At 39.5% G+C, this 26,388-nt stretch overlaps 5 protein-coding genes across 5 annotated transcripts; 3 read left to right on the forward strand and 2 right to left on the reverse strand.

Moving 5' to 3' along the window:
• Positions 1-962: 962 nt before the first annotated feature.
• On the forward strand, positions 963-2,597 carry PADG_02837 (uncharacterized protein; the record flags this gene model as incomplete). The annotated part of the gene is made up of 1 exon (XM_010759857.1): positions 963-2,597. One exon carries the CDS (start codon positions 963-965, stop codon positions 2,595-2,597), a length of 1,635 nt encoding a protein of 544 aa, XP_010758159.1.
• Positions 2,598-3,481: 884 nt separating this feature from the next.
• PADG_02838 (uncharacterized protein) lies at positions 3,482-5,412 on the forward strand (the record flags this gene model as incomplete). The annotated part of the gene is made up of 7 exons (XM_010759858.1): positions 3,482-3,802; positions 3,906-4,268; positions 4,324-4,419; positions 4,487-4,626; positions 4,681-4,848; positions 4,909-5,158; positions 5,227-5,412. The coding sequence occupies 7 exons, from the start codon at positions 3,482-3,484 to the stop codon at positions 5,410-5,412; spliced, it is 1,524 nt and encodes a 507-aa protein (XP_010758160.1).
• Positions 5,413-6,117: 705 nt separating this feature from the next.
• Positions 6,118-7,219, reverse strand: PADG_02839 (uncharacterized protein; the record flags this gene model as incomplete). The annotated part of the gene is made up of 6 exons (XM_010759859.1): positions 6,118-6,368; positions 6,425-6,555; positions 6,648-6,831; positions 6,889-6,934; positions 7,008-7,139; positions 7,193-7,219. The coding sequence occupies 6 exons, from the start codon at positions 7,217-7,219 to the stop codon at positions 6,118-6,120; spliced, it is 771 nt and encodes a 256-aa protein (XP_010758161.1).
• A 1,614-nt stretch (positions 7,220-8,833) lies between these two features.
• Positions 8,834-11,004, forward strand: PADG_02840 (uncharacterized protein; the record flags this gene model as incomplete). The annotated part of the gene is made up of 9 exons (XM_010759860.1): positions 8,834-8,962; positions 9,027-9,107; positions 9,175-9,227; positions 9,302-9,559; positions 9,635-10,299; positions 10,360-10,515; positions 10,590-10,800; positions 10,866-10,923; positions 10,981-11,004. The coding sequence occupies 9 exons, from the start codon at positions 8,834-8,836 to the stop codon at positions 11,002-11,004; spliced, it is 1,635 nt and encodes a 544-aa protein (XP_010758162.1).
• A 9,314-nt stretch (positions 11,005-20,318) lies between these two features.
• On the reverse strand, positions 20,319-20,993 carry PADG_11498 (uncharacterized protein; the record flags this gene model as incomplete). Its single annotated transcript, XM_010760661.1, has 2 exons — positions 20,319-20,543; positions 20,781-20,993. 2 exons carry the CDS (start codon positions 20,991-20,993, stop codon positions 20,319-20,321), a joined length of 438 nt encoding a protein of 145 aa, XP_010758963.1.
• Positions 20,994-26,388: the final 5,395 nt, after the last annotated feature.

A 26,388-nucleotide genomic window follows, 5' to 3' on the forward strand; every position in this document is an offset into this window, starting at 1 on the left:
TTGTCCTCTAAAAGGAAAGCGGGTTGGAGAACTCCAACAGTGCATCCATGTTTGTTTGGGTGCTCAGGGGCAGGGCAGCCGCAAATATTTCCTGCCCTGACAATCTCAGATGCACTCGAATCGGCTGCCCAATTGATTGTCCGGCTTGGTGCATTGAACCCTTGGTTCTAGGCAAGCAGTGACTGTTAATTCGGCATGATAACTCCTCTAATCGTGCCGCTCTACTTTAATTTCACAAAAATTGGTGTATTAACCGATTTGAAACTGACCTCGTGTTTGATTTACAGTTTCTGTTCTTACCCCGCCCTCCTTTTTCCCTTGACAACACTTTCTTGCTCCCAGACTGACAATAATGCATCAACCTTAATTTGCATAAGACCTGGCGGGGCGAAGGAAGATATCCAGTGCAACACTGCCACTGTGGCGCTCGTGTGACCTGGTTTGAAGATTGCAATTTAGTTTCTAGCAACAGATTATTTTAGGGTCTTGGGACAAATGGATGTTGTTGGATATCTTCAGCGTCGTTGGATCTTCGTAGAAATGCCCTGGATTGGGAAATTGTGCCAATACGAAGCAAATTACCCGATTTATGCAGTTCTTGTTGCTGCACTGATTACCCCGGTCTCAAACGGGCACCCTATATTGGTACCACATGTCTAGCCTACCAACGGCACTTGGCTTGTTATCGGTTAGTTTTCATAGAAAAGGGTTCTGCGAGTATTTGAGAGGCAACACTCACTTTGTACAGCCCCCACTGGGATGGTATGGCAGTCGAACCCCAAATAGTTGATAAAAGGGAGTGAAAATTGTCGACTGATAAAAAATCGTCTCCTTTGATTTCCTTCTCTCCAAGAGCTTTCACGCCCCACCTACCTAGAGGCTTACCGGACGCCAACTACCTTATACTATTAGTTCAAGCTTTTCTCTGCTAAGACATTATTCATCTCCTACAAGCTACAGCTATGCCTTTGGCCTTGACATTTGCAATGCCCAGCCCACGTGCGGCAGAGGCTCTCTTGCTGGAGGAGTACACTGCTCTAGAGCCAAAAAGCAATGAAGTTGTGGTTGAATTCCTTGCTGCCCCAGTTAACCCTCTGGACCTGGTGGTTTTGGCAGGTCAATACCCCATCAAGCCCAAATTCCAAGTCAATGGGAAATATGTTGGAGGCTTTGACGGCGTCGGTCGAGTTTTAGCGCGTGGCGGAGATGTTACCAGTCTTGCGCCAGGCGATCTCGTCATACCAAATACCCTAGGGCTTGGAACCTGGAGAACACATGCTACATTCCTAGCAAACGATTTGATCGCAATTCCCGCAAATTCGGACGTTTCATTTGCAGCAATTCTCAAAACATCCGTCCTTACCGCTTATTTTCTACTCGAGGATATGAGGCAATTGAAGCCTGGAGATTGGATCATCCAGAACGCCGGTCAGAGTACTATTTCACAAATGGTTGTTCAAATCGCCCACTTACGCGGGGTGAAAGTAATATCAGTCATTCGTGATCGCGCACCGGAAGACATCTGGGACAGCGAAGCGGATATTGTTCTTAACGAATCCGACTTACCCGATGCGCAAGTCCTTAAGGACAAACGGATTTTGCTTGGCTTAGACTCCGTGTTTGGGCAGTCAGCGGAAAAGATTGCAAGCTGCCTCTCATCCCACGGTACTTTCGTAAATTATGGTCAACTGAGTGGTGGCGGCCCGACATCATGTGTCAAAGTTCCCCACAGGCAGTTTTTCTGGAATCGCTTATCCTTTCGAAGTTTCCGAGGTTCCGAACAGGCAGCGATGCGTTCTGATTCAGAAATGAAGGACCTCTACAGGTGGTTTGTCGAACTCTATGCGGATGGCAGAGTGAAAATGCCGAAAGTGAACCTTGTCAGCTGGTCCGGAGACCAGGACTCTTTGGCTGCCAATATACAGGAAGCAATAACGAGGCAGCAGAACGCCGCCATCGGAACAAAGAAATCGATTTTCATCTATCCATCTACGACGAAATTGTCCCAGTGCAAAATTCCATATGTTGATCCAGAGACTGCGCCTTCCAATGTGGCTGCTGCCTTGAAAGAGATGCCAATGAAGAGGCATATTTTCTATCTCCTATCCCATTCCCCTGGTATTTTCCCTTCGATAATGGGGGTGTACTCCGCATTCTTCCAGAAAACCACCAGGACATTGCCTTTACTGGACTGGCAACTTATCGTTCTACGAATTGCGTCTTCTCTGGGATGCCAATATGAATGGGATGTCAATGCACCCGTAGCTAGAGTGCACGGAATGAGTGAGGGCGTCATGGAGGCAGTCAGGGCATGTCAGAAGATTATTCTGGGAGAAGATAAATCGAACCATACTGGAGTGTTCTCTTGGAGGCAGCTGGTGATTCTGAAGTTTGTCGATGAGCAACTTGCGACTTACACGAATGAGGAGGACACGATAACTCAGTTGCTTCATGTTCTGACTTACACAGAGTTGGTTGAGGCTATTTTTGTTATTGGATTCTACGTAATGATCGCAAGGCTGATCAAGGCTGTGGGGATTGATCCGGATGAGGATATTGTTGGTTTGGAAGATATGATCAAGGCTGGAGTTAACTGAATTGTTAGACAAGGCAGTTAGGAGATAGTACAATTGGTAGAATAATTTGTTCAGTAACCTTAAATGTTTTGTTTCATACTTACATGATGTTCTATGTATTCTCTGCTGGTTTCTATACTACTTTTGGGTTTCGCCCCCCGCTACACATGGATGGCGTACGCACATTAGTCGCATGAAGCCCATTTAGGAAATTGCCGGGCTTGAAATAACAGGTCCTCGGAAAACACTGTTTTAATTTGTCGATTGATTAGTATGATGTGGTCTCAGATGACGGCCTGTTGTCGCATCCAGGGCTGAAAGATCGACCCTTGGTGGTCTTCGGGAGTGGTGCAGGATCAGGGACCAGGGGCAAAATAAACTCTTCGATAAGGTATGCCAAGCAATGGCAAGCCAGATCGACCCAACCAACACGAGGGGTCTGAGCGAAACCTTGGAAGTTAAGTCACAAAAAGTATACTGTCGTTGGTTGCACTACATGACGAACTTAGCACCGGGCAGTACAGAAAACACAAGGGGATTTACTGCTCCTTCTGGAGGCAAACAAACACGAATATTCCGATTTCGATACGAGGTCTCTGAGAATCTGTTGCTAATCAGGAGTGTTTGCTGTAAATAGACTTGAACCTTCTTCACCTTCGTGAAAATGTTCTACAAAGAAGGATTTATACGGATCAATTGGAAACCTTCTCCTCACTAGTCTGAAGGGATGCGTTGGCGGATTAGACATCTACGGCCCAGCTGTCCCACTCAAGATTAACCCATCTGGAGGATGCAAAAGCCTTCATTTGTTCTTGAAAACAGACCAGTCGACCTCCTACAAACGCCCTGATAACATCAAATATAGCGATCTTTGTCAGTACAGAGTGACCAGGACAACATTCGCTATGGCCTCGACTATGAACTTCCTGCCCAACATCCACTTCGACCATCTCCAGAGATATTGTCTTCTAGTGGCCTCTTTCTTTCTCATCAGCTGTGTTTGGACAAAGTACCGTCAAGGCCTTCGACACATACCGGGTCCATTCCTTGCCAGTTTCTCAAACCTATGGAAAATCCATAGAATATTGAAAAAGGACATGGCATGGCGGAACATCGAGGTTCATGAAAAGTACGGTGCACTGGTTCGGATCGGGCCTAACCACGTGTCAGCATCTGATCCAGAAGCCGTGAAGACTATATACAACTTTACCAATATCTTCCCCAAGGTAAGGGTGGTGGCCATGAAACTTCTTTCTTCCGGGGGGGGATTTGAATCCAACTCCCAGATATACTATATATTTCGCCAGACGACACTAACTAGCTTTGAAGTCCGCCTTTTTTTCAATTGGCGAGGGCCTCTATGAGGGCAAGAAATTGCCCACACTTTTCACCACGAGGAGTAATGAGTACCACGCGCAATTAAAGCGAGCTTCAGCAAAGGCTTTCTCGATGACCGTCGTGTCAGAATTTGAGCCATTTGTAAACGCGTATATAGAGCTATTTCTGAAGCAAGTCTACAATCGTTCGAACAACGGTAAAACAACTTTTGATATTGGTCCATGGATGCAATATTTCGCTTTCGATGTTCTAGGCGAGGTCAACTTCTCTCGGGCCCTTGGGTTCTTGGAAACAGGGACTGATGTCGATAACAACATCGCTGCAATCGACCAAGTCTTGTCTTATGTTTCTCTTGTAAGGTTCTATGGCCTTTTCAAATATTTTGATGTATGCTAAAAATCGTGCACAGATCGGGCAGATCCCCGCGGCACACAAGTTTCTCCTAGGTAATCCAATTCTGCCGAAAATTTTTCCAAATTTCGAGAAGCTTAATCAAGTCCAAGAGGTTAGTTGACTCTCCTCGATATTCGGTGGAGTTTCGATTATGGCTACTAAAATCCATCAAACCAAAGTTTGCCATTGCTATGATTAAGGAACGCAGGCAGAATCCCGTGGCCCGGAAAGACATACTGGCGAGATTAATCGAGATTCACGACTCGGATCCGTCAAAGCTGTCCTTTCGCGAGATTGTCGCCATTACGACAACGAATATGTGAGTTTTCCATCAACTTTAGAACCAACCTGGTCGTAATTAATGAGAAAATAGTATCGCTGGTTCTGATACCACTGCAATTACGCTGAGAGCTGTCTTCTACTATCTCTGTAAGAATGCATCAGTGTATAAAAAGCTACAGCAGGAGGTGGACAGTGCCGCTGAGCAGTGTAGTCTGTCGAAACCGGCAACATACAACGAAACAACTGCGCTTCCATATCTGTAAGTGTATATGAGGGTCAATATTAAAGCACAATGGACTAACGGCTTCTCCTTTTGCAGTGGCGCTGTGATCAATGAAGCCATGCGCATGCATCCCGCAACAGGATTCATCCTGGAGCGCGTTGTCCCTGAAGGTGGTATAACCCTAGGCGGAACCTTCTTGCCTGCAGGAACTATTGTAGGAGTCAACTCGTGGGTCATCCATCATAACAAACAAGTATTTGGTGACGATGTCAACGTTTTCCGACCCGAGCGCTGGCTTGAGGGTGATCCTGCAGAGATCGCTAATAGACACAGACATATGCTTGCAGTAAGAAATGCTCGATTCTGATTTCCTTTAGCCAAAAAGATGCTCACTTCTAGTTTTTCTTTTTGTAGTTTGGCGCTGGACCACGCGTATGTATTGGCAAGCATATAAGTCTTCTGGAAATGTGGAAAGTTGTCGTGGAATTCGTCCGACACTTTGACTTTGAGTTGGAGGACACAAAAGCGGATTGGAAATTACAAGCAGGTTGGTTTGTAAAACAGGAAGGTCTCAGAATGAGATTCAAGAAGAGAGTTTGATTAGGCCCATGTACCCTTTTCGTTGCTACAGTGGGTATTAACTTTGTTGAATAAGATGAGGGGGATGTATTTTTGATGTTTCAGACAAGGAAATCGTAGTTACATTCAGCTGACCTTTTTGCTCTGGGAGAATACCGCTCCATTGGGAAATGTGAAATAAAAATTTACTATGTATCACCATCAACAATTAAAGCACTACGAATTCAAGTTTCAAAATTAATGTGTCCTAGCACAGGTCGTTGTCTATTTCACAGTACAGAATGCCAGATATTGTACTCCGTAACTAGAGAAGAGAAAAAAATATCATCTCAATCCAAACCCGTTTTAGTGATCCCCTCCCTGGAGAGTAGCCCATATCTTGCGGTATCATCAGATAGTTATGGTATATAGTTCGAATACATTCCATATGGGCCTGCTGAGCTCTATCACTATGAATTCCTATGTCGGATCGTAATACCCTCAATCTTATAGTCTAATAATTGTAACTGCAAAGAAACAAAAGGGCATCAGCCCCATCGGCTGATAGATAGGAGTTAGATCACGTGAACTGCCACATTACAAACCTCCTTTCCAAGATTCTTGATAGCCAAAAGGGCCCATGCTCAAAACAAACGCAACTTCGCACTCAGCGAAAGACAAAATAACAAAGAGTCTGATTTATGGATTGAAAATATTTATCATCAATCAGCTGAAGGAGAGAAATGGTCATATTGGGTTTGTTCCATTAGAGGCTGTGGTATTGCGTCCGTTTGCTTCTGGCTCCGCGGTTTGGTTTTTCAGCTTAATCAAGCTCACGCCATCAAACACAGGCAGCATCACCACGTCAATCCTTGGGTCCTGGTTAACAGCAGCATTGAATTGTCTCAGGGCCTTGCCGCATTCCGTCCAGTATGAACGACTAGAACCAGCAAGGATTGGATTGGACGATGTTGAGATCGTCATCCCACGAGCAAACACTGATGACCGTGTTAGCGATAATGAACAAGATTTTGCACCTGACTTGAAAACTCACCATTGTCACACATGATAAGGCCATCTTGTGAAAGGAGGTTTCGGTCGAGAATGGTATTGACATAACCTTCGTAACCATCCTTGTTGGCATCGACAAAGATTAGATCGAAAGAACCCGTCAACTTTTCGAGTCTGTTTCCCAAGCAAGGCTGGTAAGTTTAACTGGAGGGACTCTCTCAACTGCAAACTACAAAAACCAGGCACTGGAAAAGCAAACTTCTTACGATTCCGCCGCTGGGCCCTCGATTAATGTAATCCTGTCGTTGACATTGTACTTGTCGAAGACTCCTCGCGCCACAGCAATCATTTCTGGGCTAACCTCCAAGGTGATGATTTCTGCATGAGTTTCTCTTGTGCCTTCATACCAAGCTAAGGCGCTGTATCCGGAAAATGTCCCTATATCGAGGACTATTGATGGGAATTAGACTGAAGGATGTATTTACGGATGGATGCTGGATGACTTACTTCTCTTTGCTTTACGATCTTGAGCTAAGAAGATCATCCATGAGCCCTGTGACATTGTTAGCTTCATTCTCCATTGTCACGTCTCCATACCCTTTGTTATACGGTCAAGGTTAGCTTACCTGTAATGGGGAAGACATTTTATCTGCCTCTTTGAATGACTTCGCGGTATACTCCCATACCTCTTCCATCATCTTGGGAACGCCATTCGTGTGTTCTATACAATATCCGCTCACCTTCTCGGCTGCTTCAGGCTGTTGCCCAAGTTAGTTGACGCCCAATCGATGGGAAATATTAAAAATCTTACAGTGAATGGTAGGATGCTGTTCAACATGTCTTTGAATCAAAGCTGTCAGTTTTTAGGGACAAGTGCAAACCTGTTACTAATGAGGTCAATCAGATAGGTGATCAAACCGATTATGACATGAGTTGCTTCAGATAAAATTGAGGACTGCTCTCTTTTTATGCAAAATCTTCTCTCAATATCATTCCGGGCAGAAGAACGTTTACGTCAATATCACTGGTAAACAAATATTGCGTCACACTCTACATGTATCCTTCCTCTGGCTGACTATCACGTTGTAGCTCCTCAACCTAAGGCGCAAAATGGCTACAGAGGCTGGCATCAAGAGGTAAAGGTTGTCGAACCACGGATGTTCGACAAAATCCGAGGATCTACATCGTGGAGCATGCAGGCTGTGCACACAAAACCGCAAAAGCTAATGGAATACGAGAAACCCTTTCGCGTGCAACAAAAACGACCTAAGTTGCACTGCTCTTTTCCATTAATTGCTATTTTTTAACATAGTATTGAATAGTTCTTCACTTTATCTTCTGTTCAATAGAACATTACGTTTTCAACCCCGCTACCTTCTAGTGGATGACGAAATTGATAACCAATCCACTACATAATGGTTTGTTGTTAGACCTTGTCTTCAATTTCCGACAAACAGTGACAAAATACCCTTTTTAGGTATTTATCAATCTGTGTTTTCAGGGGCTCATTTCGGAATAAAAGATATCCGAAATTTTGGTAGCAGTTGGCAAAGCACTCTACATATCACTTACTTTACGCAGTAGAGTTTCTCGTCAGCGACAGAGAAGCTATCAGGTATGTGCCAGGCTTTGCCCCAGCAATTATCTGATTGATCTAGCATCCGATTTGATCGAGTTAACCATTAATTAGGTAATTAGAGAAGCGTCATCTCCTCGGCAAGGATTTTGTTCCCCTAGAAAAAATTACAGGGAAGTTGTTCACGCAAAGGTTTACACACATTTATACGAGGCTGTTAAAATAGCTGACTTAAATTATTCTCTAGTTATAATTTTCGTCATTGACTTGATCACAAAAATCCGTCCTACTGAAGCAAAGCAGATAATTAACTCGAGCTCAATTGTTCTTTCAGCCTCCTTCCTGTGCCCCCATTTTAAAGTTAAGGTTAGCGCTTCACTACCGGAAACTAGCGCCGATCTTCACAAGGTTCTTCCGGGGCTGATTCTGACCTCCACAGTTTCCACTTCCTGAATGCGAGACTCTGACTGGACGGCGGAGGTTGGGGGATCGGCATCCACTGGGCCACAAAGCTAGGATCATTCTGGCGGCACGGCTCGTATTCAGCTAGGAACTCAGATAATTGGGAGCCGAGATGTCGATCTCGTATTCTCAGTCGAAAACTAATTTTGTGATCCCTAGTCAAACAAACAAGCCAAAAGTTTACGTGGTTACACAATTTACGAAGCGCTGGAGCCTGATTATCAATCAATTCGAAAAATCTAGCTTTCTATTTCCCCCTTGAAAGCAAAATGTTCTCTTCGCTTGGGTCTTTTATCTTCATTGAAAAGGACACATTTTGAATCAGGGTTCGTTTCTTCCCAGAACTGTGTCGAAATTCTTGAAAATACCTCTTCTCTCTGATTCGTTTGTCCTTTAGTGATAAACCTTCTCACAATGTTGGCTGACCAGGGGGAGGTTCTGTTCGACCAAAATGGCCAGGTGGAAAAAGTCATGGTTAGTTCTGACCAGGAGTGCAACTCGCTGTCACCACCTACCGAACCTCGCAAAAGAAAAGGAATTTCCGTAAGTATTCAAATTGCCTTAGAAATGCCTTGTGACATCTAGTTAGAAGCTAACAACTCTGCAGTGGGTTTTGGTTGTTGCCAGCACCCTTTCGTGCATCTTTCTCTACGCCATAGATAATACTATCACTGCCAACGTCATTCCGGTTCGCAAAGTCTCACCTTATTTATCATTTTAGATCGGCTTTGCTGACGATACTACTTTTCTATTAGGTAATAGCAGAAGACTTTCAGAACACTGATAAGCTAGCATGGCTTTCAGTTGCGTAAGTTTACTTTAAGAGAATGAAATTATATACAATCATCTCGCTGGAGTCATATTCTAATCACGTATATGCAGCTTCATGATTGGAGGAGTGGCTATGGTCCTTCCATATGGTAGATTGTACGGGCTATTCGACGTCAAGTCTCTGTATATTGCGTCTGTTATCCTATTTCAGGGCGGGTCAGCTCTTTGCGGCGGTGCGCCCAACATTAATGCGTTCATTGTTGGACGAGTTATTGCAGGAGTTGGCGGCAATGGCATGTACCTTGGCGTCATGAATATCCTTTCTGTGAACACTAATGATAAAGAACGACCCATGTACCTGTCTCTTGTGTAAGCACATTTACTGTCATCGCCAAATAGAAACTGTCGACCGAGCTCTCTGTCAAGCTAACTTGTGATATTTAGTGGACTTGTATTTGGCACTGGAACTGTCGTTGGTCCACTTATCGGCGGTGGCTTTGCAGAATCTCCCGCTACCTGGAGATGGGGCTTCTATATAAACCTTTGCGTCGGCGCGCTATTCGCCCCTGTCTATCTGTTTCTTATCCCAGGATTCGACCCGCGTGGATCCCAGAAAATTCTTGAACGTTTCCGTGAGTTTGATTATTTGGGCGGGATGCTCAGTGTCGCCGCGCTAGCATGCATAATCATGGCGACAAACTTTGGTGGTCCTATGTATGATTGGGACAGTCCCCAGATTATCGTTCTTTTCGTTCTTACTGCGGTGTTTGCTCTGGCATTTGGCATCCAACAAGTTTACTGTATCCTCACCGAAGAAGACCATCGCATGTTCCCCGTCTCGTTGCTGAAAATCAAAGAAGCGGTTCGCCTCTTCATATGTATGTCTGCAGCAAATGCGGCTGGATTCATTCCAATATATTACATCCCAACGTACTTCGCCTTTATCCGCGGCGATGAGCCGATGAACTCAGCTGTTAGGCTCCTACCGATTATTATCCTTATCAGCGCAGTGATCTTCTTCAATGGAGCAATGATGTCGAAGTTTGGATACTACCAGCCCTGGTATATAACTGGAGGTGCCTTTGTGCTTGTTGGTGGTGTTCTGTTTTGTAAGTTCTACTGTGGGTGACTTCTCATCAAGCTTGCGATTCCTAACAATACATCTATAGCTCGCATCGGCGTCAATACCCCAATTAGGAATATATACGGCTATGAAGTTCTCATTGGAGTTGGATCTGGATGTTATATTCAAGCTGGCTTTGCCGTCATTCACTCGCTTATCGAGCCTTCAATGATGGCATATGCGATCAGTTTCATGATGTTAGGTACGGCTCAACGGCAACCATTAATGTGTCTTAAGTTAAAAAGAGAACTAACCCGTCATTGAATGAAATTATAGCTCAGCTTCTCGGCATCACTTTCGGCCTATCGATTTCAGGTGCTGTTTTTATCAATTACACAATAAACGGCTTAGTTAAAACCATCCCTAACATCACTTATAATGAGGTTGAGGCTGCTCTTCTTGGAGTGAGCAGTAATTTCCTCGGACGACTTACCCCTGAGATTCAGAGGGCTTCTCTGGAAGTTATTGCTGACGGTATCAGGAAAGTGTATGTACATACCTAGCTCAATTAATCTCTCAATTGTTGGTATCATGAACTAACGATTCTTCTAGGTATATTCCAGTCTATGTGTCTGGTGCAGTGGGCTTAGTTACTGCGATATTTTTGAATGTAAGTTTTCTCTCAGTTATGGATGTTGACTTCTTTGAGCTGACAATACTTTTACAGAGAAAGGGAAAGGTCCATTCTTGAGGGATTATTTTTGGAAACAGATTCTAGAGTTGAGATAAGAATACGAACCGATCAGCAACCCGCGAATAGCGTAGTATAGAGATTTTAACCCGAAATATCTACGCTCAACAATTACTAATTAAATTAAATTAAAATACACTAGAATTATGGTATCTTATTCTTATATGATTATGAGAACCGCAATTGCTGCGCCTATGCGGCGCGCATGAGCGTGCATAGGCCCTGGGAACCCAGGGGACGGGGTTAAATAACTGACTGCTTCACTTTGAATTCAATGCTTAGATCTTTAAAATTTTGACTTCTCGTTCCCATTCACAATACATATATTCTTATATTTCTTCTTTATAATTACTAATCATCTCATACTTGTAGATTTTGATAATTTGATTGAATTGTTTCACTAGACTTCTAAGAAGAGTTCCCAAGTCTTTGTCTCAAGATTTTTAATTTTGTTTATCTGCTTATGCAATTGGCAGGAATTACTAGATGTTTATCGAGCTTAAAATAACTGACTTATTAAATTAACTAGCTGAAGAGATAGAAGTTTTGAGTTGAACATTTAGCAGTTGAAGAATTTAATTAAATTCAACCATTTCAGTAGCTCTAATCTACTTTAAATATTATAAATTATGAAAATCTTATATTTATTATAAATTAAATATTTACAAAAGCTAACTTTTTAATAATATTAAATTTTAATTCATATATATTATTTTTATTAAAATTTTATATATTTATTTTCAAACTATGAAAGACTAATATTTAATAATTAGTTATAGAAGATAATAAATATATCAGTATATGAAGAAAAATAATCATATTATTACAAATTCAAATAAATTTAAAATAATTGTTAATCATTATTTAGAGTAAAATAATAAGTAATTATCTAATTTATATAAATTTATAATAAAAATATATAATACAATTCTTTGTTTTATTGTTCATATTTTCTCAATACTCACTTTTCTTTAAATTGAAACTTTGTACTTTTAACATATATTTATTTAATAAAAAATTATAATATTTTCTTCTAATAACTATAAAATAATATTAGCTTTTAAGATATTTAAAAAATCTGATTATTTAATTATATAAAATACTATAAAAATTTATAATAATTTTTAATTAACTTTATATATATAATATATATAGTTTTAAATAGATTTAATTAATTTTAATATTACATATTACAATTATTATTAATTATCATAAAAGAAAAAAAATAAGTAATTAAAAAATATAAATAATAAAATTGAAAATTATATTATTTCAGTAAATTATTTAATTTTTAACTTATTTATAAATTAATTATAAAAACTGCTATAAAGTTTTATTTAAAAGTTTACTAATTTAATAATTAATTTATCTTTTTAGAATAATATAAATAATATTGACTATTTTAATTCTAACTATTTATTTTTAACTTTCAAAGCATAAAAGCTTTATTTAATTATAATACTTTGATAGTAAGTATTATATATATTTCTTTCTTTAATATTTCTCTTAATTAAAAGATAAAAACTAGTTATATTATATATAAAATTATTTAAATCATATGGAGTAAAGCTAATTAAATCATATAAAGTAAAGCTAACTAAAGCATATATAGTATAAAGTATTTAACAATCAGTTAAAATTAATTAACATTGATATATTAAAGAATTTTAATAGTTAATTATTATAAAAAATCTTTAAATTCGCTTTGGCTGGCTGATTCAGCCTAGTCATTATTTGCATGTGTGCATGTGATCATGCTATGTGAGCTTGCTTAAGCTTGAGTTCTCATCTCATTCTTTTCTTTCTTTTCTCAAGCAATTCATCTTTGTTATATAGAAGGACTAGCCTCTAATTCTTAGAGCTTAACTCTTTACATTATGAATTGCTTGACTTTTTTTATTGATAGGCCACTGAGAGTTTTAATCATGTATCATGAAGCTCAGCAAATGTGCTGACATATGATAGACTATTGAGAGCTTTAAATCCTGCATCACAAAGTCCAGTGATAGCACTGATATATGAATAGACTGGGTTAGCAATCATGTTAGTGAACAAATAAACAATGTTGAAAACATCTAGTTGAATGAGATAAAGCAACAGACTTGTACAACAAATATACAAATGAATCAATGTGAAGTAATAAGCAGGAATGCCTCCAGCAGCTTTGAACAACAATGAATGATCTTTCTTCAACAGAAGGAACAGATTCAGTGTGAGAACAGAGATTTAATAGCAGCTCAGCAAGCTGAAATAGCTAATCTACATCAAGTTTTAAACATCTCAACATCAACTCTTTTTCAATTGAATTTACAATCACTCATTGCAGTCAGAAGATCAAAGATTGTAAAGGGTTAAGCTCTAAGAACTAGAGGCTAGTCCTCCTATATAACAAGGATGAATTGCTTGAGAAAGGGAAGAAAAAAATGAGACAAGAACTCAAGCTTAAGTGAGCTCACATAGCATGATCATGTGTGCATGTGCAAATGATGGCTAGGCTGAGTCAGCCAGCCAGAGTGAATTTAGGGGTTCAACCCCTTATAATACCCCCCTTCTCCCTCTTTGTTGCGGGCCTTTACAACTATTTAAAGCCCTCTTTACATTTAATTTTGCCTGCTGAGAGGCCTCCCAAGTGTTTAAAGCCTTCACTTCTTGTAGGAGACTTGCATCATTCCACATAGGCTCAGCCCAACCTACCCATTTAACAAGGTATTGCTTTTTCCTGTAGTAGGTTCATTTGCTCTGAATTTCCTCAATCTCAAACTCAGATCCTTCCAGGGTCTCTATAGCAAGTGGCTGCTAGTTGGTTTGCCTCTGATTAGACAGAGGATCTGTCATCACAACATGTAGAAGTTTTACATTAAAGACATTGTGAATGCCAGATGAGATATCCAGTCAATAAGCATGGAATTCTATCTTTTCTAGCATGGTATATTGATTGTATTTCACATCCAGCTTCTTGTATAGATGATTAGTTCTCATGTTCTCTAAGCTCAACCAGACCTTATCTCTGGATTAAAAGCTTGAAGCTGGGTCTCTTCATCTATTCACATATTTCTCTTGAGATTGCTGAGCATCCATCATTTTTACTTGAGCCCACTTCAACACTTCATGGGCCTTCCTCATATAATCATCCACAAACTTAATGAGATTACATGGTGCTTTAATGGGGGATGCATCAGCTATATCAATGAAGAAGATATGGAAAAGGTGCATTAAAAAAAACAGGCTCATGCCTGTTGAGGCAACATCTTTATTATTGATGGCCAGCTCTGCTAGAGGGAGATCATTTATGCCAGTCATCCTGTTGAAAGCTAATGTATTTGTGTAGGTAGATTTCCAGAGTCTGGTTCATTCACTCTGTAGCTCTGTCAGTCTCTGGGTGATAGGCTGTGAAGAGTCATCTCTTAATGCCTAATTTCTCACACATCTAAGTTCAAAACATGCTTGTGAAAGCCAACCTTCAATCTGACACTACCATCTTAGAGATGCCATGTTGAGAGATGATGTTATGAAGGAACACTCTAGCCACTATCTCTGCATCAGTTTTCTTAATTGCTTTTAATATAACCCTCTTGGTCAGTCTGTCTGTTATAATTATGATGTTCATGTATTCTTTAGAGCTTGGTAAGTCCATGATAAAGTCCATGGAAAGCTCCTGCCACATGTGTTCAGGAATGAAAAGAGGTTTAAGCAGTCTCTGATGTCAATCTCTCTATGCAGTGTTTGATCTGCAAAGATGACAGTTTCTAATCATTCTTCTCACATTAACAGCATAGCCTGGCCAGTAAAATTCATATTTTAGAACTTCTGCCATTTGCTCTCACCCAAGATGGCCAGTAAGAGGTGAGTCATGAGCCTCATACACTAACCTGGTTTGAAATGGTTCAAAGTCTGGCATTCACTTATGATCTTGAAAGAGAAGCTCCTCATTCTCATTTAAAGAGCACTCAGAGATAGAGGTTTTAATGTTGAGTTCAGAAGAAAATCTGAATCTTTTCTCATGAAAAGTTTACTTCAGATACTGCAGAATTTTATCATTTTTGTAAGTTTTATTTCATTGAGCTTGAAGAGATATCTCAGATTCCACACTGACAGCAGCCACTATTGATTTTATTTCAAATGTCAGTACATTAAACTTAAGTAGTTGAGCTTGTCTCTACTTGATTCTCTCATCATCAGTGCTCTGTGACATGTTCTGCTCTCTTCACAATAAAGTATTTGATTCAGTGTTCAACTTCTCTGACTGATAATCAATTTTGAAGTTGAATTGATAGAGAATATTCATTCAATATAACTGTCTTTCATTTAATCTGTGTATAGTCATGAAGTATTTTAAATTTTTATGATCTATGAGAATTTTAAATTTCTTTATACTTCATAGCTCAGCATTTCATTTCTTTAAATACTCAATTATCACTAATAACTCCTTATCATGAATCTCATAGTTGCATTTCACAGGTAAATACTTGCAAGAGAAGAAGGCACATGAGTGTAGAATGCTCTGCTTGTCATATTGTAGCAGCACTTCTTCTGAGACATAATTTGAAAAGTCTATTTTCAATATAGTTTCATGGTCAGAGTTGAATTGAAGCAGAATTGAAGTGGAGATAAACATTGATTTTCAATATTTAAAAGCTTTCTCAGCCTTGCTCATCCACAAAAAAAAAATATTCTTGCATGTAAAAATTATCAGTGGAGTCACAATCTTTGAGAAATCTCTGATAAATCATCTATAAAAATTAACAAAGCCTAAAAATCCTCATACATCTTTAAGAGTAATAGGTGTTGCTCATATCAAAACAGCTTTAATCTTCTCTGAATTCATTCATATACTCTTGTCTGCTTCAATGATGAATTTAAGATATTTTGTGCTATTTATCTTAAACTCACTCTTTCTGATATCTGCCTGCAAGCCTTCTTTTTGTAGACATATAAACATCTTTTGTACATGCTCATGATGCTTCTGTAAGCTTCTTGAGGAAAATATCAAGATGTCATCTAAATAGACTGAGCAGAAGTCATCTAAATATTCATATAATGCTCAGTTGATATATTTTTAAAATGTGCTTGAAGCATTAGTCAAATCAAAGAGTGTAATCAGCCACTCAAATAGTTTGTATCTGGTTCTAAAAATTATTATCTACTCATCATCTTCTATGATTCAAATCTTGTGAAAAGCTGCAATAATGTCTAGCTTAATGAATCATTTAGCTCATTCAATTTGCTGTAGTATTTTGCTAATTAATGATAGAGAATATCAATTCTTTCAAATAATTTTATTAAGAGCTTGATAGTTCACACAGAATTTTAGTCCACTTCCAGACTTCTTCATGAATAGTATAGAGGTGGTCATGAAGGAGTTGCTCACTCTAATAAAACCCTTACCTAGATAATCTGTAAGAATCTTTCATGAAACTAGTAGTTTCTCTCAAGACATATTATATAGTGAGTCTCAAGGGGGTTGTTCCACACTATCATCAGTTTTTTTAATCAGTTCAATCTTATGATCTCTATCTGAGTCACAAAGTAGGGGTAGAGCATCAGCAGCTTTTTTATCAAATACATTCAAAAACTTATAATAATGTTCAGACAGCTTTTCTCTAAAGTTAATCTTTGATTTCACTTCTAGTTTTTTCAATATCAGTCAAATTGACAGTGAAAATCTTGATATTTCACTTCTCTCAAGTGCTCACAAGCCTAGAGAAGCTTACAGCAGAGATGGAAATCACATTAGCTTTTGCATTTGAACTAGACTCTATCTCTATGCTACTCTTTTCAAATCTCACAATTCTTTGATGAGGGATCATAATCATCTTTTGCTGGGCCAGCCAGAGGTCATCTAGATACATATCATGATCATATAATTCATTCACCATGTAGAGAAAGGTCTATTCAGTTATGTGATCATCTGTATCAATTTGAATGCTGGTCACTATGCTTGTGGAGAGTTCTATGAAGTCTTCAAAACTGGTCATTTTAATAGAGAAAATTTCAATGCACAGAAGCTTATGCTTGTTAATATAGAATTGAAAAATAAAATCATAGACATTACATTCACTGTTTATCATTGCTCTAGTTGAAAAGGCATTATTTACTAGAGCATCAACAGTGAAGGATTTAAATATCATTTTAAATTTAAATCTTATTTATTGCTTCTTTATAAGCTTCTTATTTTGCTTCTTTCAATATCTTTTGATTGAAGCTACTCTTTTTCCTGAATTTTCACTCATATTCACATTGTCATTATCTAGTACCAGCTCAGAGATCATTTTAACTATCATGGGAGTAACATAGTGTTTGAGAGGTTTGAACAAACAGCTCTTAATCATATGATCTCTAACTCTGCATCTCAAACACAGGCCTTGCTCTCTTCTTCAATTAACCTCTGTCTGATTTATCAATTTAATATGGCAGACACTTGAAGTCATAGCATCAGAAAAGAGATTCATCAGATCATCAGCAAAAGCTTGAAACTGATTTTATCAATTGAGAACAGCATGACAAAGTAGAGAATGTGGATTAGATGTTGTATAATCTGAAGAAGATCTGCCCTTACAATGTTTAGACCACTGTCTTAAAGTCTTAAGCTTAGAGAGTTGATGATCAATTAATCTAAACTTCTTACAGTAATTCTCATAAAGAGATAATTCTCTTATGCTCATCATGCCTTTCCTCAGCTCCATGCTTAGAGTGGATTTCAAATACTTCTTTTTAACATGATTATCTCATTCATAACTGTCAGCTTTCAGCAGTAGCTGATTAAATTCAAACAGAAAGTTTAAGAGAACTCTTCTACTCTGTTATAGATTGTTGAGCTTTTGCATAGTCTTTTTTTGTCATGTAGAATCACTAAAGAGCATGTGTGTCTGCTTTAGTAAGCTCTCTACTGTGAAGTTGATCTTGTTCTTATTATTCTCAACTCAGAGATAAACTTGAACTGCTGCCATTTCTTTCAGTCTCAAATACATATACCAAGCACATTCCTCATTATTGCCTAAAGCTTTTCCATTGATCTTAAGCTTTGATTGAAGCTTTAGCTCTCACTGACAGTAGTGCTTCAGATTAAAATCATCATACTTCTTGCAGTCCAGTAGTTTGATCTTTTGATTTTCTGACTGCAATGAGTGATTGCAAGTTCAATTGAAAGAGAGTTGATGTTGAGATGTTCAAAACTTGATGTAGATTAGCTATTTCAGCTTGCTGAGCTGCTATTAAATCCCTGTTCTCACACTGAATCTGTTCCTTTCTGTTGAAGAAAAATCATTCATTGTTGTTCAAAGCTGCTGGAGGCATTTCTGCTTATTACTTCACATTGATTCATTTGTGTATTTGTTGTACAAGTCTGCTGCTTTATCTCATTCAACTAGATGTTTTCAATATTGCTTATTTGTTCATTAACATGATTGCTAACCCAATCTATTCATATATCAGTGCTATCACTGGACTTTGTGATGCAGGATTTAAGGCTCTCAATAGTCTATCATATGTCAGCACATTTGCTGAGCTTCATGATACATGATTAAGACTCTCAGTGGCCTATCAATGAAAGGAGTCAAGCAATTCATAATGTAAAGGGTTAAGCTCTAAGAACTAGAGGCTAGTCCTCCTATATAACAAGGACAAATTGCTTGAGAAAGGGAAGAAAAAAATGAGATAAGAACTCAAGCTTAAGCAAGCTCACGTAGCATGATCACGTGCGCATGTGCAAATGATGGCTAAGCTGAGTCAGCCAGCCAGAGCAAATTTAGGGGTTCAACCCCTTATACTTTTTTCTCTTTTTCCTAGCTCTTCATTCATTTATCAAGACATGATTCTTTAATCTTTCAATATATGATCAGGATATAATTCTTTAAGTTACTTTTTGAGTTTTAGTTCTAATTTTTACTACTAAATCTACTTTTTTATTTTTTAAAATATTTATATAAACAGGTATTCAAGATAAGTAAATTTGAATATTTTTATTTTTAATCTTAATTCTTTTTACTATTCTTTGAATTAATTTAAGATTTATCTAATCATTTTGAATTTTATATATTTAAAGTTTTTTTAATACTGTTTAACTATCTGAAAATATTCAAATATTATTAATATTTATTTTTTGATAAATTATTTTATAAGCTATTATAAAAGTCTTCTGAAATGTAAATAATTCAATGTTAAAGACTATACTTTTTTTCTAGATCTTATGAAAATATGTTGTATTCTGAATCTAATTCAAAATATTTAACTGCTATACTAGCTTCTAATATGTTTATTCACTTTTTAAATTATCTGAATATATCAATAATGAGTTCTTTTTATTTATTTTTATAAGTTTTTGAGTATATGCAGTTTTTTCCTCTTTTTTGATAGTTTATTAATAGTAATATTTATTAATAATCTTAAATTTTTCTTTCAAAAATAAAACTCATTGTGATTTATACTTTTCACATTTAAGCTTGATAATTGACCTTTAATTATAGTACATATTCTATACAGCTGAGAAGATAATATTTTCTTTGAATTACTAAAGTATTTATTACAATCTAGAAATCTTCTTTTATTTAAGTTTTTCTAGATATATCAGAGGGATATAAAATAGATACTCTCATTTGAATTAAATGATTTGCATTTATTTTCATAATTCTTAGAGCATAATTCATATAACTTTTATTAAATCTAATAGCTGATGGTGGAATTAATGCTTCTATTTCCATAGCTCTAACTGAAGATGTTTTAAAAGCTTCTAGAATTTTTCTTAAAGCTTTATTCTGTAATAGTTGAAATTAATTTATAAAGTTTTTTTGCTCTTTCTATCAAATCTCTGCTGTATAATCTGGTATAGAAGCTATACAAGCTATATATAATTGTCTTATAGCTTGAAAAAATAAACCTCTTTCTGTATTAAAAAGTTTTAATAATACTATTCAAAGTTCTCTCAATTTGAGCAATTTTTCAGATATGAACTTTAAAGTTAAGCTTTAAGTCTAATCATATTTCCAGCCATCTCACATAAAGTTTCTGATTTTATAACTTTATCATGAAGAGTAATTGTAAAGGGTTAAGCTCTAAGAACTAGAGGCTAGTCCTCCTATATAACAAGGACGAATTGCTTGAGAAAGGGAAGAAAAGAATGAGATGAGAACTCAAGCTTAAGCAAGCTTGCATAGCATGATCATGTGTGCACGTGCAAATGATGACTAGGCTGAGTCAGCCAGCCAGAGTGAATCTAGAGGTTCAACCCCTTATAATACCCCCCTTCTCCCTCTTTGTTGCGGGCCTTTATGACTATTTAAAGCCCTCTTTACACCTAATTTTGCCTGCTGAGAGGCCTCTCAAGCGTTCAAGGCCTTCGCTTCTTGTAGGAGACTCACGTCATTCCACGTAGGCTCAGCCCAACCTACCCATTTAATGAGGTATTGCTTTTTCCTCTGGTAGGTTCGTTCGCCCTGAATTTCCTCAATCTCAAACTCAGGTCCTTCTGGGGTCTCTATAGCGGGTGGCTGCCAGTTGGTTTGCCTCTGACTAGGCAGGGGATCCGTCGCCGCAGCATGTAGAAGCTTTACATTAAAGACATTGTGAATGCCAGGTGGGACGTCCAGTCAGTAAGCATGGGATCCTATCTTTTCTAGCACAGTATATTGATTGTATTTCACGTCCAGCTTCTTGCACAGGCGATTAGTTCTCATGTTCTCTAAGCTCAACCAGACCTTATCTCCAGGTTGAAAGCTTGAAGCCGGGTCTCTTCATCTATTCGCGTATTTCTCTTGAGATTGCTGAGCATCCGCCATTTTTACTTGAGCCCACTCCAACACTTCACGGGCCTTCCTCATATAATCATCCACAAACTCAATGGGATTACGTGGCGTTTCAACGGGGGGTGCATCGGCTATATCAATGGAGGAGACATGGAAAAGGTGCGTTAAAAAGAACAGGCTCACGCCCGTTGAGGCAGCATCTCTATTATTGATGGCCAGCTCTGCTAGAGGGAGATCATTTATGCCAGTCATCCTGTTGAAAGCTAACATACTTGCGTAGGTAGGTTTCCAGGGTCTGGTTCATTCACTCTGTAGCTCTGTCAGTCTCTGGGTGATAGGCTGTGGAGAGTCATCTCTTAATGCCTAATTTCTCACACACCAGAGTCCAAAACATGCTTGTGAAAGCTGACCCTCAATCTGACACTACCGCCTTAGGGATGCCATGTCGAGGGATGATGTTGTGAAGGAACACTCTAGCCACTGTCTCCGCATCAGTTTTCTTAACTGCTTTTAATATAACCCCCTTGGTCAGTCTGTCCGTTATAACCATGATGTTCATGTATCCTTTAGAGCTTGGTAAGTCCACAATAAAGTCCATGGAAAGCTCCTGCCACATGCGTTCAGGAATGGGGAGAGGCTTAAGCAGTCCCTGATGTCGATCTCTCCATGCGGTGTTTGATCTGCAAAGGTGGCAGTTCCTGGTCATTCTTCTCACATCGGCGGCATAGCCTGGCCAGTAGAACTCACGTCTTAGAACTCCTGCCGTTTGCTCTCGCCCGGGATGGCCGGTAAGAGGTGAGTCATGAGCCTCGTGCACTAACCTGGTTCGAAGAGGTTCGAAGTCTGGCACCCACTTACGATCTCGAAAGAGAAGCTCCCCGTTCTCGTTTAAAGAGCACTCAGAGACGGAGGCCTTAATGCCGAGTTCAGAAGGAAATCTGGATCTTCCCTCACAAAGAGTTTGCTCCAGACGCTGCAGGATCTTGTCATTTTTGCGGGCCTCATTCCACTGAGCTTGAAGAGACATCTCAGGTTCCACGCTGGCAGCGGCCACTATTGGTTCCATTCCAGGTGCCAGTACATTAAACTTAAGTAGTTGAGCTTGCCTCTGCTTGATCCTCTCATCATCAGCGCCCTGTGGCATGTCCTGCTCTCTTCGCGATAGGGCGTCCGGTCCAGCGTTCAACTTCCCTGGCCGGTAATCAATCCTGAAGTTGAATCGATAGAGAATATCCATCCAACGTAGCTGTCTTTCATTTAGTCTGCGTGTAGTCATGAAGTATTCTAGATTCTTATGATCTGTGAGGATCTTGAATTCCTTTACGCTTCGTAGCTCAGCGTCCCATTCCTTTAAACACTCAATTATCGCTAATAACTCCTTATCATGAATCTCGTAGTTGCATTCCGCAGGTGAATGCTTGCGAGAGAAGAAGGCACATGGGCGTAGAATGCTCTGCTCGTCATATTGTAGCAGCACTCCTCCTGAGGCGTAACCTGAGGAGTCCGTTTCCAATATAGTCTCACGGTCAGGGTCGAATTGAAGCAGGATCGGAGCGGAGATAAACATTGATTTTAGACGCTTAAAAGCTTCCTCAGCCTTGCTCGTCCACAAAAAAGGAACATTCTTGCGTGTAAGAATCGTCAGTGGGGTCGCGATCTTTGAGAAATCCCTGATAAATCGTCTATAGAAATTGGCAAAGCCTAAAAATCCTCGTACACCTTTAAGAGTAGTAGGTGTTGCCCATTCCAAAACAGCTTTAACCTTCTCCGGATCCATTCGTATACCCTTGCCCGCTTCAATGATGAATCCAAGATATTTTGTGCTGTTCACCTCAAACTCACTCTTTCTGATGTCTGCCTGCAGGCCTGCTTCCCGTAGACGCATAAGCACCTTTTGTACATGCTCGCGATGCTCCCGTAAGCTTCTTGAGGAAAATATCAAGATGTCATCTAAATAGGCCGAGCAGAAGTCGTCCAGGTATCCACGTAATGCCCAGTTGATATATTTTTGAAACGTGCTCGGAGCATTGGCCAAACCAAAGGGTGTAACCAGCCACTCAAATAGCCCGTATCTGGTTCTAAAGGCCGTCATCCACTCATCACCTTCCGTGATTCGAATCTTGTGAAAAGCTGCAATAATGTCCAGCTTAGTGAACCATTTAGCCTGTCCAATTCGCTGTAGAGTCTCACTGATTAATGGTAGAGGATATCGATCCTTTCGGGTGATTTTGTTAAGAGCTCGATAGTCCACACAGAATCTTAGCCCACCCCCAGGCTTCTTCGCGAATAGTATGGGGGCGGCCGCAGGGGAGTTGCTCACCCTAATAAAACCCTTATCTAGATAATCTGTAAGAGTCTTTCGCAAAGCCAGTAGTTCCTCTCGAGACATATTATATAGCGGGCCCCAAGGGGGTTGTTCCGCGCTACCATCGGCCTTTTTAATCAGTTCAATCCCATGATCTCTACCTGGGCCACGAAGTGGGGGTAGAGCGTCGGCGGCTTCCTTATCAAATACGTCCAAAAACTCATGATAATGTTCAGGCAGCTTTTCTCTAGGGTCAATCTTTGGTTTCACTTCTAGAGCCTTTTGAATGTCGGCCAAACTGACGGCGAAGATCTCGATGTTTCGCTTCTCTCGAGTGCTCGCAAGCCTAGAGAAGCTTACGGCAGAGATGGGAATCACATCAGCTTTTGCATTTGAACTAGGCTCTACCTCTATGCCACTCTCTTCAAATCTCACAATTCTTCGATGAGGAATCACGGTCGCCTTTTGCTGGGCCAGCCAGGGGTCGCCTAGATACATATCATGACCATGTAACCCATTCACCACGTAGAGAAAGGCCCGTTCAGTTACGTGACCGCCTATATCAATTCGAATGCCAGTCACTATGCTCGTGGAGAGTCCCATGGAGTCTTCAAAGCCGGTCATTTTAACAGGGGGAATTTCAATGCACAGGAGCTTATGCTTGTTAACGTAGGATTGAGAAATAAGACCATAGACATTACATCCACTGTCTATCATTGCTCTAGTCGAAAAGGCATTATCTACTAGAGCATCGACAGTGAAGGGTTTGGATATCATCTTAGATTTAAATCCTCTCCATTGCTTCTTCATAAGCTCCTTATTTCGCTCCTTCCAGTGTCTTTTGATTGGAGCTACTCTTTTTCCCGAATCCTCGCTCGTATCCACATCGTCGTCGTCCAGTACCGGCTCGGGGATCACCTTAGCTATCGTGGGGGTGGCAGGGCGTCTGGGAGGTTTGAACGGGCAGCTCTTAATCATATGACCTCCGGCTCCGCATCTCAGGCACAGGCCTTGCTCTCTTCGTCGATTAACCTCTGTCTGATTTACCAATTTGGCGTGGCGGGCGCTTGGGGTCACAGCACCAGGAGAGAGATCCATCAGATCATCAGCGGAAGCTTGAGGCCGGTTTCGTCGATCAAGGACAGCATGACGAAGTAGAGAGTGTGGATTAGACGTCGTATGATCCGAAGAAGATCTGCCCTCGCGACGTTTAGACCACTGCCTTAAAGTCTTAAGCTCAGAGAGTTGATGATCAACTAATCTAAGCTCCTTGCAGTAATCCTCGTAGAGAGACGGTTCCCTTACGCCCACCATGCCTTCCCTCAGCTCCATGCTTAGAGCGGATTTCAAATACCCCTTTTTAACGCGATCATCCCATCCGTGACCACCAGCTTCCAGCAGTAGCTGATTAAATTCGGGCAGAAAGTCAAAGAGAGCTCTTCTACCCTGTCGTAGATTGTTGAGCTTTTGCATAGCCTTTTCCTGTCGTGCAGGATCACTAAAGAGCATGCGTGTCTGCTCCAGTAAGCTCTCTACCGTGAAGTTGACCTTGTCCTTATTATTCTCAACCCAGGGGTAAACTCGAGCTGCTGCCATTCCTTCCAGTCTCGAGTACACATACCAAGCACATTCCTCATTATTACCTAAAGCTTTCCCATCGACCTTAAGTTTTGATTGAAGCTTTAGCTCCCACTGAGGGTAGTGCTCCAGATTAGAACCATCATACTTCTCGCAGTCCGGTAGCTTGGTCTTTGGTCTTCTGACTGCAATGGGTGGTTGCGGGTTCGATTGAGAGAGGGTTGATGTCGGGGTGTTCAAAGCTTGTCGTAGATTAGCTATTTCAGCTTGCTGAGCTGCTATTAAATCCCTGTTCTCACGCTGGACCTGTTCCTGCTGTTGGAGAAAGGCCATCCATTGTTGTTCGAAGCTGCTGGGGGCGTCCCTGCTCATTGCTTCGCGTTGATCCATTTGTGTATTTGTTGTACAAGTCTGCCGCTTTATCTCGTTCGGCTAGACGTTTTCAATGTTGCTCGTTCGTTTGTTAGCACGATTGCTAACCCAGTCTATTCATATACCAGTGCTATCACTGAACTTCGTGATGCAGGATTTAAGGCTCCCAATAGCCTATCATATGTCAGCACGTTTGCTGAGCTTCGTGATACAGGATTAAGGCTCCCAGTGGCCTATCAATGAAAGGAGTGAAGCAATTCGTAATGTAAAGGGTTAAGCTCTAAGAACTAGAGGCTAGTCCTCCTATATAACAAGGACGAATTGCTTGAGAAAGGGAAGAAAAGAATGAGACGAGAACTCGAGCTTAAGCAAGCTCGCGTAGCATGATCACGTGCGCACGTGCAAACGATGGCTAGGCTGAGTCAGCCAGCCAGAGCGAATCTAGGGGTTCAACCCCTTATAGTAATAGTTTTTTGTTTATTTTTTTATAGTAAAAATGAATTAATTTAATTTTATTTATATCAAATTAAATAAAATTTTTACTTTCTTTTTTAAATATTTTCTTTGCAGCTCTCTTTATATTATTATAATTTTCTTATATAAATATAGAACTAGTAATAAAATCAATATTATCAACATAATTAAGAGTTATTACTACATATATACTTTTATTCTTGAATAAATTAGCTGTATATATAGTAAAAAAAAAAGATGAAATTGAAGATTCTTGAGAAATTTCTATTTCAATAAAGGTTTTTTTTCTATTTTATTGCATTAAAAAGAAGCTGAATGCTTCTTTTTGTTATAAAACAGATGACTCATTTTACTAGAGACTCTGATAACTTTAACTCTTGCATAATTGAAATTATTTTATTTCTTGAAACATGATTAAAAGCATCATTTATATTAATAAAGGCAGCAGTTGAGACTAAACCATCATTTTTAGCTATTTAAATATCATGAATAGCTGATAGAACTACATTTATAGCTTAATTTTATTTTCTACTACTCATTTGATCATTATACAGTAAATCAATAATAGTGACTAGAAAAGAAAGTCTAGAACTAATAATTTTTTATAAAATTTTTCTTAAATAGTTCAATAAAGATATGACTTTATAGAATTTAGAAATTGATAATTTTCTATTAGACTTTACTATAATAACTTTTGTTGCCTCTCTCCAGCATACTGAATGATATTCATGTTTCACCAAAAAGAAAAATAATGTAAAATGTTAGGCTCAGCGTCCGACCGAGCCCGACCGAAGGCCGGTGCCCGGTTAGACTCGACGTCGGATTAAGCTCGGCGCCCGATTAGGCCTAATCCATATCACGTGACCACACGACCATGCAGGTGGTTATAATCCACGCAGGCCCCCAGCACCCCCTTTC

Source organism: Paracoccidioides brasiliensis (genome assembly GCF_000150735.1).
Source record: "Paracoccidioides brasiliensis Pb18 unplaced genomic scaffold supercont2.3, whole genome shotgun sequence".
NCBI lineage: Eukaryota > Fungi > Ascomycota > Eurotiomycetes > Onygenales > Ajellomycetaceae > Paracoccidioides > Paracoccidioides brasiliensis.